General features: G+C 44.0%; 1 protein-coding gene across 1 annotated transcript in view; it reads right to left on the reverse strand.

Annotated features, from left to right (window-relative positions):
- Positions 1-12,292, reverse strand: part of FCHSD2 (FCH and double SH3 domains 2) — a 195,824-nt gene that overhangs the window by 22,997 nt on the left and 160,535 nt on the right. Inside the window, exon 11 of the mRNA XM_009634579.2 lies at positions 11,438-11,542. Coding sequence (XP_009632874.1) covers positions 11,438-11,542 — 105 coding nt within the window. The remainder of the gene's footprint in view (positions 1-11,437; positions 11,543-12,292) is intronic.

Below are 12,292 nucleotides of genomic sequence, written 5' to 3' on the forward strand. Positions count from 1 at the left end.
AAACATAGAAATCCAGCAAAGCCGATCTAATGTGGCCCCTGAAATATTGTGGTTTACGATTTTTAAGATCGGTTTTGATTGGATTTTCTTGAAAGCAAAGTCGCTTTATTGTCCATGATTTTTCAGAGAGTGCTTCTCTCTCGGCTGTGCATTCCCTGTGCTTTTTGATCTGTACTAAAGCCACCTGAACCCCCCTGCCAAACCCGTATTATTTCTCCTAAAGAATTCAGAATCATTTATTTGACACAGAAGTTACACTTATGAGCACGTTCAGACATTAAAATGAGATTAAATTAGGATTACAAGCAGACCTAAGCCATCTTTTGTGCGAAGTATTTTATTCCACTGCAATCTTTTTCTAGCGGCAGGAACAAAATCATGAGCGGGCTCGATAGTCTCATTTGGCAAAATGTTTTAGCTAAGAAGAAAAATGGAAAGGTTGGAAAGATACTATCTTTATTTTTCCCATTTAGAGTAATTTTTGTTTAAATTCTAGGTTTTTTAAACTAAAAAAAGGATGAAAATGAAACCATTCTTTTAATGCACAATACTGTATCATTGACATTTTGGGCCACCAGAATTATTTACACATTGATAGGCAGAAGTAACTATGAGGACAGAAAAAAAAGTATCAGAATGCCACAAATATCTCAAAACCCAGCGTAAGCCCTCCCCTGCAAATCAGTTTTAAATCACAGTCCAGTGCTATTAAAGCAGGGAAGCATGAGCAAACCATCCAAGAAGCTCAATTTTCACTGCCTTGCTGACGTTTGGGGTGGAAAGTTAGCTATGCCAAAACCACCCAAATCAAAAAAAACCCCAAACCTGTCCAACACGACTCACCTAAAATTTTGATCCCTGAGGCACAAACTTGAGCTCAGCCTTGGAAGGGGAGTCTATCAGTAATTTGACCTGTGCAGCGTTCATCTGCAGTACTAGAAATCAAGACCATATGATGCCAGAGATGTATAAGAAACACGTAAGAAAGCGAATTCTTCCTGCCCTAACCTGTGTTTCCTTTGTCTTCTCTGCAGCCAAAAAACCCAAAATACGCTTGCTACCTGGCTCCAGGGGGAGCTCAGCCACTGCTTGCAACCGAGCGCCTGCAGCGAGTCCTGCCGCAACCTGGAAAGGCTGAGGGAGCTGGGCTTGTTCAGCCTGGAGAAGAGAAGGCTCAGAGGGGATCTCATCAGCACCTACAAATATCTCAAGGGTGGGGGTCACGAGGACGGAGCCAGACTCTTCTCCGTGATGCCCAGCACCAGGACAAGGGGCCATGGGCACAAACTGAAGCAGAAGAGGTTCCAGTTGAACGGGAGGAAGAACTTGTTGACTGTGAGGGTGCCCGATCCCTGGCCCAGGCTGCCCAGGGGGGCTGTGGAGTCTCCTTCTCTGGAGATCTTCAACCCCCGCCTGGACGCTGTCCTGTGCCCCCTGCTCTGGGTGAGCCTGCTTGGGCAGGGGGGTGGCACTGGGTGATCTCCCAACGTCCCTTCCAACCCTTGCCATTATGGGATTCTGGGATTCTGTGTAACCTGGAACCACCAGCCACTACGAATTCACCTGGCCAGGACCAAAAACCCCAAACCCAATACTTTTCCTGCACCAGCTAGGGTGCTAGCTAATAAATGACATTTTTAACACAACACTGAGTGGGTTTTTTTTTTTTTTTACGTGGGAGGATGGGCGGGAAGTTTCTACAGATCTTACAGCAGAGTTAGTTAATTTATATGCTAAATATTCTGCGTGGAGTTGAATCAAACGAGACTGTTGGGGTAAAGCAAAGGGGAAATGAAACACTGACACAGATAACGTGTCTCAAGAGTGAATGCCAAGGTTAAGAAAACAGAGGTGAAGCTGTTAATGGAGAGGAGTCCACCTGTGTAGCTCCGGCCCAGCCGGCAGGCTGGTGGTTCCCAAGCTCAAGCATATTAAAATCATTAGAGATTCCTAAACAGAGAGAGCAGTTGGTGGGGAAGGAGATGGAGAGCAGATGAGAGCAGTATTGAAGCGTTTTGTAGGGTTTAAGAAGTTGTTCCCAAGCTACTCGTAATGGGACTGGATGGAAATTACCCAAATTCTGTAAGCAGAAAATCAAATCTGTAAAAATTGTATGTACGCAAACCTTTACTAACACACTTCTCTGCAGCCCTGGTAGTGAATCCTGGTTCTCAATCTAGTGAAAGATGTTGTATACATTTCACAGTCAAAAAATTCAGTAAGATTGAAGCAGAAGCTGGGCTAGAGACACCCCCAGAGCCCCTAACCTCAGCAACCGGATGAAATGATGCCACTTTCAAACCACAGGTTTAAGGAACTGAGTTGGATTTTCAGCGTGATCCACCTTTCAAAAGAGCTGAATAAAAAAAAGACAAAATCTACAAAACAAGCAACATTAATACTCTTGTAGCCCAGACTAATCCTGCTCCCCTTTTCCAAAAAGACCTGAGAGGCAGTCTCCTGCCTGAAGTCCTACAGCAACTATTCTTCATCTCAGCAAAGTTTAAAGTCATGATGACTGTTATTTTTAGGATCTTTTCAACATGACTTATCCATTTGTTTCCATACATAAGGATATCTACCCTTTGTGGTACATAAGGATCTTGAAGATACAGACAGCAAACATGGCTCTTTAGTTGACTATATCCTTCCAGGAATCTTTACGACTGCATTTCATCATCAGCTTCAAAACACCTCTGTGTCTGTTCCTGCCCCTTCATCCCACAAAATACCTTCCTCTGTTAAATGTCCACTAATGAAAAAAATATCTTTTATTATTATTACTGTGAATTCATATAGCCCAGACTTCCTTTCTCGCTGCTCATAGCAGAACAGGCAGGTTTGTCAAAAAAATATACTGTGAAATATTTAAGCAGGATCTGAGCACACTGAGCATTCCTCACTTACACCAAGTCCCTGAAAAATAATTATCAGGAAGTATTAATTCAAGATAAAAACTCTCCAATATGGTAACTTTTACAACATTGCAGTCAGAATGATTCAATATTTGGATACAGCTGATAAAATACTCGGACTTGTACATCTAAAATACCGTAATGCCGCTTCAGGGCTCTGATGATGGTCTTCTCAACAATGACCTTCTCACCGCTGCAGATGTCCTCACCAAACTGCTTTTTACCAAAAAGAGTTCAAAATTCCCAATCTGTGGATGTCGGCGGCATTTTTCCAGGCCAGTCCTCATTCCGCCTAGCCGGAAAGACAGCTCCTACAAATCTCACACCGAGAAGGCAATCTGTTTACTTAGCACAGCTCTCCCAAGCATATGTTCCCCCAGCAAAGCCATAGATGGCAGCAAGTGACATTTTACAAATTCAACTTTCGGGGGGGTTGGTAGCCTTATTCCATTGCATTCATTTTAGCGAGGCATATGGAATTCGCTTTTCTCACATTTCTTATGAGCAGAGAACGCCACCGCTCCTGCGGTTGAAAGGTTCAGCTGCAGAGAGACGCAAATATAACAACAGGCTGAAACGTAGCGACGTCTGCTTGAGATGCAGTAGGACCACATGCAGCATACAATTAATAGATTAGATCCCAAGATAGAACAGGAGCCCAGCCAGCAAACACAACTGTTACCAGAGCACAGTAATAAATATTCATAGCCAAATAGAAGGGGAGGGAGAAAACAGTCCTCCATTTACAATTAAAGATGGACCTAAGCTTCTGAACTAATCAAACGAAGTAAACAGCACCGTAATGAGTCTTAATCAAATCTTAGCTGGTACAAATACTCTCCTGAGAGTTGTAGCTATCCTAATGATGAGACAAAATGCATCCCCCTATAAGTAAGTGGAAATAGGATTAATTGCTGTGGAGGCCCCATGACCTTCCTTGAGCATAGACCCGAGCACAAATGGGAAATCTCCCATCATCACGGAGAAAAATTATGTCAGCCCTGGGACCAACTACCCGGCTTGGTGAGACTCACACTGGGCTATCAAAGCATCGTAGTCTTTAATTTGATAGAGACAAAATACGATGAGAGGAAGAATTCAAGTAACCCAACCTCAGGGTCCAGGATGCAGGCTGAAAGAAGGCTTACAGAAACCAAAGCAATAGCTTCGACTTTTTTTTTCCCCTTACTTCTGCAACACAGATCAGCAGAGGACAGTAAATTTTTGTCTCCAATAGTTTACAGAGAAAGGGACACAGGCAGTGAAGAAATGGAAAGCTATTTTAAGGCAAATCAGACCTATCCGACTGGCTGAACTAACAGCCGTAAAGCTCCCAGCAGCCTTCTTTACCGTTGTCACAAAAATGAAAGCTTAAAATACAGAAGTTCCATTACCTGAGCTGGCTGGTTAACTGTAAAGGAGCTACAAGAATAATTTATTTTTCTCAAATTACTGAATTTCAAAGGTGCAACCTCCTTTACAGGTGATCCTTGGACTGTGCCACCTTCAGTTTAAACAAGCTCTCAGTGCTTGCCTTTATCAAAGTCCAGCCTTGATGCAGCAGTAGTTAAATGCTGTTTGGACAAGGATGAAGTTCCTCTGAATCTAATCTCTATGGTGTAGCATTAAACACAGTCGATTTTAGCGTTCTGCCAGTGCCCGAGGTTATTATCAGCCATATTCTAACATGTGCTTTAAAAACAAGTGAGCAAACCAAACAAAAAACCTTTAATAGAACAGAAACTTCTTATTTTTAAGAAGAAAAGATGGGTTCTGGTTATCAAGTACAGTCACTGTATATCACCTGTCATGTATCAACCGTACAGGAGCGCTCTGGTGTAAACCACATTTTTCCCAAACATTAATCAAGGACTCCCTGAAACATCCCAAGGAAAAATACCTTCTATCCCACAGAGAAAAAGACCAAAAATAACCCACTGAGCTGCCAATGTGCCAAGCTCAGGTCTTATGTTCAGGCACTACACCTTGCAGAAGACAAAACCAAAGATTTCTTCAGTATGTCCTGGCTGTACGCACATTTTTACTGATTTCTTTTTGCTGTACCTTCAGCTTGTGCCTGCTTCCACACCCGTCGCGCTTGTCAGAAAAGGTGTAAGTTATACTGTCCTGGTTTCGGCTGGGATAGAGTTAATTTTCTTCATAGTAGCTAGCATAGTGCTGTGGTTTGGATTTAGTACCAGAAGGATGTTGATAACACACTGATGTTTTTAGTTGTTGCCAAGTAGTGCTCAGACTACTCAAGGACTTTTTGAGCTTCTCCTGCTCGGCCAGGGGCATAACAAGCTGGGAGTACAGCACAGCTAGGACAGCTGACCCAAACTGACCAAAGAGCTATTCCATACCATAGAACGTCATGCTCGGGGGGGTTAGTTCGGTCGGTCGTGGGGAGAGTGATCACGGCTCGGGGACTGATCGCGGCTCGGGACGGGCTGGGCATCGGTTGGCGGGTGGTGAGCAATTGCATTGTGCATCATTCGTTTTGTATATTCTGTATATTCTGTTATCATTCTCATTATTACTATTATTATTATTTTCTCTTATTAAACTGTCTCTATCTCAAAGCCACTTTTTTTTTTTCTTTTCTCCGATTCTCTCCCCCATCCCACAGAGGGGGCGGGGAGTGAGCGAGTGGCTGCGTGGTGCTGAGTTGCCAGCTGGGTTAAACCACAACGTATACGTACAGTCCCGTTCCTCAGTTCCTCTCAGTTGTTAAGATTTCAAAGGATTCGGAGTCTCTGAGGAATACATCTATGCACAATACACCCTGGAGAAACCATATTACCAATACGAATCGTCTCTAAAAGGTTCTGACTCAGCTCACGTTGTATCAGATGGCACAGAGGGACCGGTTTGTCTTCTGATAGCGAAGCAGGCTGGCACCAGAGCAATATGTCAAGAATGTAAAATTCCCCAGGGAGAAACATGCGAGTGGAAGTGTCTAGTGATGACCAAAATAGCTTTGCCGGAAGAAAGGCAAAATTTAATCCCAATGTGCTTATGAAGTTACCATCCCCTTCAGTAATGATGATGAAAGAAAAGGAGGAAGAGAGTAGATTTGCAAAGGAAAAAAGCACCAAAGAGCGGGTCAAGAAGCCAAAATGGGATAGAACAGGCACGCTACTCCAGAAAGGAAATAAAAATAAAATGCATTTTGAGAGAAAAACACAAAAAAAACAAAAGGAAGAAGGGAGAACGTCTATGGAATGAGGAACGACGGCACTAACAGACGACAAGAGGAGAGAAAGCGTCGGCACGTACACATGCACACACGCGTGATCGACAAAAAACGTTCAGCAAAACGCCCGTGTCTTCCAAGTGCTAGCAGTACACCCACCCCATCATTTAGGAACAGCAACCCCTACACGTGCTGCTCTGCAGGTACTGCTGTTGATGCGACCGGTGGCTTGAGGAAATTCTCTCAAGGTGAGGGAATTCATACCCTGCAACCCCTGCCATCTCCCAGATGTACTATCCTCTCGCTGCTCGACTCGATCCGAGTAAACAGGAGCTTTCCACGTCTGAGACTTGACCATCATGGCAACAAACAACAGCACATTAACCTACACTTGTTGCCATTAACCTATGCTTGTTGCCACTAACCAATACTTGTTGCCACTAACCAATACCTGTTGCCATTAACCTATACTTGTTGCCATTAACCTATGCTTGTTGCCACTAACCAATACTTGTTGCCATTAACCTATACCTGTTGCCATTAACCTATACTTGTTGCCACTAACCTATACTTGTTGCCATTAACCTATACCTGTTGCCATTAACCTATACTTGTTGCCACTAACCTATACTTGTTGCCATTAACCTATACTTGTTGCCACTAACCTATACTTGTTGCCATTAACCTATGCTTGTTGCCACTAACCAATACGTGTTGCCACTAACCAATACTTGTTGCCATTAACCTATACTTGTTGCCACTAACCAATGCTTGTTGCCATTAACCTATACTTGTTGCCACTAACCAATACTTGTTGCCACTACATTACCTAATCCTTTTTCCCATTAACCAATACTTGTTGCCACTAACCAATGCTTGTTGCCATTAACCAATACTTGTTGCCACTAACCAATACTTGTTGCCACTAACCAATGCTTGTTGCCATTAACCTATGCTTGTTGCCACCAACCTATACTTGTTGCCACTAACCAATACTTGTTGCCGTTGCAAGCAAAGTCACATAGATACCTACCCACAGATACCTACAGTCTGTTATTTTTTTTTAACAACACAAAATCCAGGTCTTATCATCAAACGCTTTCAGACCCGGCACCAGCACATCTTACTCTTCCAGTTACAATCACAGCAGCACCCACAAAGTTTTGCAGATGCTAAGATTGAAGGCGACAAGGTGATACCGAACGAACTCGTGGGAAAGGGCAAATTACCTTGGGCTGTTCGCACGGGGTGCAACCACGTCGGGCGTCAGGCAACCGTAAAATGCCGTCCCTTCAGTAACAGCCGCAAATGTAAAGCCAATAAACAGTTCTTTGTATGGTTTGGGGACTGCTTGTTTTCCGATTTACTTTATAAATTACATACATCAAACTGACTTTCACTAACAAGAAACAAAGCCTGCGTAATCCTTCTTTTTCTACTTCCCAAGTCCTCTTTTTTCTGAATAACATGGGAGGTGCTTAAAAAAATCTTTTTCCTGCCTAAGCCATGTCCTTCCAATAGCTGACGGCTGACTCCTGCCAACTCTCCAGGCACCCCTCTCTCCCCACAGGCTTTCCGGAGAAGGACCTCTGCAAAGCACTGAGCTAAATCAGGCGTCTCCTTGCTTGGCTTTACTTACCAGGCGCAGCTCCTTGACCCAAACGTAGCGCAGTGGGACAGCGAAAGCGCAGTTTCACGGCTCCTCAACAGCCTAAATACGTGACTGTAATTTTTTGCACAAATACCATTCCTCTCCCCAATCATCAGGCATTCCCACTTAATCAGCTGCGCTTAAATATAAAAATGTTTGGTTTTCACATACTGAAAAGAATTACGATTGCATTACAAAAGAAAACATTTTTACTCAAAGCTTACAGTTAATTCTTCTACAGATTGTATGTGCGCCAAGAAATCTCTTCTCTAATTAATGGTCCTGAAATTACTTAATAGTGCCACTTTGGGGAGCGGGGACTAATAAGGGTTGAAGCTAAAAGAAAAGGCCATCCTTAAGTAAAAGCTTCCAGCTTCCTGAATTCACTTAGTAGCCGCTCTTGAAAAAATTCTGTACTATAAATAACCAGCGTGGTAATATATAAAAGTCACAAACACAAAATAATTTACACAACTACCACTCAAAACCTCGAGACAACTTCATGTCTTCGAAATACACAGTAGAAAACTTGTATCAAAAGAAAAGGAAGAAAATTGGTGAAAATCATGCAGCCACTGAGTCTTCCTAGACAGGCTGGAGAAGTGGGGTCATGTCAACCTCATGAGGTTCAACAAGGCCAAGTGCAAGGTCCTGCACCTGGGTCGGCGTAACCCCCAGTACCAGTACAGGCTGGGGGAAGAAAGGATGGAGAGCAGCCCTGCCCAGAGGGACTTGGGGGTGCTGGTGGATGAAAAGCTGGCCATGAGCCGGCCATGGGCGCTGGCAGCCCAGAAAGCCAACCCTACCCTGGGCTGCATCCCCAGCAGTGTGGCCAGCGGGGCGAGGGAGGGGATTCTGCCCCTCTGCTCTGCTCTGGGGAGACCTCCCCTGGAGCCCTGCGTCCAGCTCTGGAGCCCTCAGCACAAGAAGGACATGGACCTGTTGGAGCGGGGCCAGAGGAGGGCTACTAAAATGCTGCGAGGGCTGGAGCCCCTCTGCTCTGAGGCCAGGCTGGGAGAGTTGGGGGTGTTCAGCCTGGAGAAGAGAAGGCTGCGGGCAGAGCGGAGTGCGGCCGGTCAGGGCTTCAAGGGGGCCCAGAGGAAAGGGGGGGACAAGCTTTTTAGTAGGGCCAGCTGGGACAGGACAAGGGGGGATGGCTTTAAACTGAAGCAGGGGAGGTTTAGACTGGATCTAAGGAAGAAATTCTTTACCATCGGGAAGGTGGTGAAACCCTGGCAGGGGTTGCCCAGAGAGGGGGTGGAGGCCCCATCCCTGGGAACATTCCAGGCCAGGTTGGACGGGGCTGTGAGCAACCTGATCTGGTTAAAGGTGTCCCTGCTCCTGCAGGGGGGTTGGGCTGGGTGACCTCTAGGGGTCTCTTCCCACCCAAAACATTCTATGATTTTCTGATTGTATACGACACACCAGCTAGCACTGGAGCACCACAGAGATGCATTATTTGTCTGTATTAAATGCTTTCTACCAGGTACTGTAGAACACATCTCTTGGAGAAAAACATTCATGCTCTCTACCTCTCTGGAGTACTGTGTGGTGTTTATAAGGATGCATGTATAGGACTCCACATTTGCTCCTCATTCCACCTGAGAACCGCATGCTATTTTTTTCCCCCTTCACTGCTTTTATGAATCATCCTCCTGGCCGTGCCCTTCTCGCCCAGTTTGTTTCCCAGTGGAGCTCTATCCATCCCTCTGCTTTGGGAAGAGACAGCTGCCTTCTACAGCACACCACAGGGTTTATTTCTGATCTCACATCTCTCTCTTTTTTTTTTTTTTTCTATAAACCTTCCACTTCTTGGCACTTTCCTTCTATCTTCAGTTGTATTCTGTGGCTGTGGCCAAGGAAACTTGCAGTTGTGTCTCAAGCTCTTTTAGCTCGTTCTCTCAGAAAAGCCAACCTTCTGCTGGGCCAAAGTCCTCGTGTGCTCTTAAATGTCTTCCTTGCTTGCACCTGCAGAGCCAGTGACTGGCTTGCTGTGCCTGCCTTCGTGCTCTCCATATCGTTCACGCAGGACCACAGCCTAATTTCTACCATGGAGATCCTTCTTAGCCATTACTATTGCAGCACGCACCTTTAACATTCTGACTTTCCAGAATCTAACTGGGCCAGCAGTGACAAGACAAGGGGTAATGGTTTTAAACTAAACCAGGGTAGGTTTAGACTGGATATAAGGAAGAAGTTCTTTACAATGAGGGTGGTGAAACCCTGGCAGGGGTTGCCCAGAGAGGTGGTGGAGGCCCCATCCCTGGGAACATTCCAGGCCAGGTTGGACGGGGCTGTGAGCAACCTGATCTGGTTAAAGGTGTCCCTGCTCCTGCAGGGGGGTTGGACTAGATGACCTCTAGGGGTCCCTTCCAACCCAAAACATTCTATGATTCTATAAAAAATACTCCTGTCCATTTTTCTCCCCGTCACCTCCCCCAAGGAAACATCTTATCTCTTTGCTCAGTTTCCACTGATGTATTAGGTTCTGTTAATTATGCACTCTTAAGCCTTGCAATCACTGACGTCCCAGCCTGATTTCATTTGTGCCTTCTGTAATATCCTTGTGCAAGAACCTTCTCCTCTGCAACTTCTTATCTTGATTTTTCTTTCCTTCTGCTGCTGCTTTTCTCTCCCATTCTCTCGCTCTCTGTCCTTGCATATTTAATGGTTAACTATACATACATTGAAGTACTTTGCAGTACTGTCTGTTTGAAAGAGTCCACTGGAAAGAAAAGGCTACTGCATTTTAAAACACTTCCTGTTAATAGAGCACATTCTGCAGTTGTTTTAAGGAGAGGCTAACATTTATCACCCCAGTAGGAAGAATAATTTTCCTCTGTATTTTCTAACCTCTTGAACTGTAAATCACATTCCTAATTACATCAGGTACTCTGAATATCTAGCAGTATGAGAAGCACTTAACTGAAATAATTACGTTTGCTCTGCAGTTTTAATTAAGCAACCCACTCAGCCGAAAACCAATACATTGGGTATTGCAATGTATGGCAATAGGTTTTTTGAAACACTGGCCATGAAAACAGTTAACTTTTACTAACCCAACACTGGCAGTCAAGTATGAAGCTGGTTTACCTTTTCATGAGCTTTTCTTAACCCAGCACAGGCCTCATAAACCTCAGTAACCTTTTCAGAACTACGTCAGAGTAAAAGTAGAAAGAGATACAAAGATTCGTTCAAATGTTTTCCCATTGACATTACAAAGTAATACATGTATCAAAAAATACCAGAACAGAAGGAACATCAGCATGTGGCAGGTACTTCTAGAAGCCAAAAAGCATGAAGATATGATTACCATTTTCTGGTATTAATTCCTTCAAGCAGAAGGGAGCTAGCAAACTTGAGATTGTTTTTCCTCCATTTAAGACAAAGCCCCTAAACGTCGAGATTCTTGACCTCTGCGCAATAGTGGAAAATGCAGCAAGTTTAATCACTCCTCATTGGGAGGTTTCTTTAATATTATTTTTCTAATCTCAAGTCTTTCATGAAGTTGATTCAGTGATTCGAGAAGTATGAAATCAAAGAAAAAAATGACATCCTAAGATTCCCTGATTTTTGACGCTAAGAGCTTACATTTCCACCAACAAAATTAAATAGCTGTAATGTAAATCCTTCTGTGGCAAGAAGCTGGATATGACAAAATAATTTCCTTCTTACCTCAGCCTTGCGAATACTCTCTCTCGCTTCATCTATTTTCTGCTCCAGTTCTGCTCGGGTTTGCTCAGACATCACAGGCCCATGGCATTCCAGCTCTTCAAGTGTCTGTCAGAAATAAGAAAATATGTTACAGATGTAGCAAATGCTAGCAAGCCATTTACATGGTAAGCATTTATGACCGGTCAGGGAAATTATCACTTGATTAGATGCTGGGCTGACCCACAGTAGCCCGTTCCAGGAAAAAAGACAATGATCAAGGCAAAACACCATTTAAAACCACCGTATTTCACATGGAAATTCCACTTGGGAGAACGCTTCAACATCTTCCTGAAAACACGATCTGTGGTATGGATCAACTCATCTGTATGTTGATGTTTACATATTTAAAATGGATATGTTGCTCCATGTTTATGTCAGGTTGAAAAAGAGCATCTTAAACATGGAGTGGGAGGTTGCTAACGGTAGATCTGATGTAAGGGAAACCAAGACAGGTTTGCTGCATTTGCAGGAACGTTGCATCCAGAGGAGAATTTGCCAAATCACAGAAGACACGTTGGAGTTTCTCAGTTTCCTGTACATGTCTGTTGAGTGCACTGGTTAAAATTAAAAATAACCAAAGCATGCGACTGTACAAATCTTCACCAGTTATCTGCAAATCTGTGACCGATTCAGTGACTATTTATTTTGTGTTATATAGGCTTTGGAGAAAAAGCAGAAGGAGCATCAGGTGCTAGGACCAGAGCCCAGGATGCTCCCTCCTTCCTCTGAGGAGAGCTTTTCCTATCCTACAGATAGGATGAGTTACAGACTCAGTTAATACCTTCTGCCTGGTGCTACAGCTGCTGGTTTTTGCTA

The sequence above is a fragment of the Egretta garzetta genome, unplaced genomic scaffold (assembly GCF_000687185.1).
Source record: "Egretta garzetta isolate BGI_Z169 unplaced genomic scaffold, ASM68718v1 scaffold232, whole genome shotgun sequence".
In the NCBI taxonomy this organism is placed as follows: domain Eukaryota; kingdom Metazoa; phylum Chordata; class Aves; order Pelecaniformes; family Ardeidae; genus Egretta; species Egretta garzetta.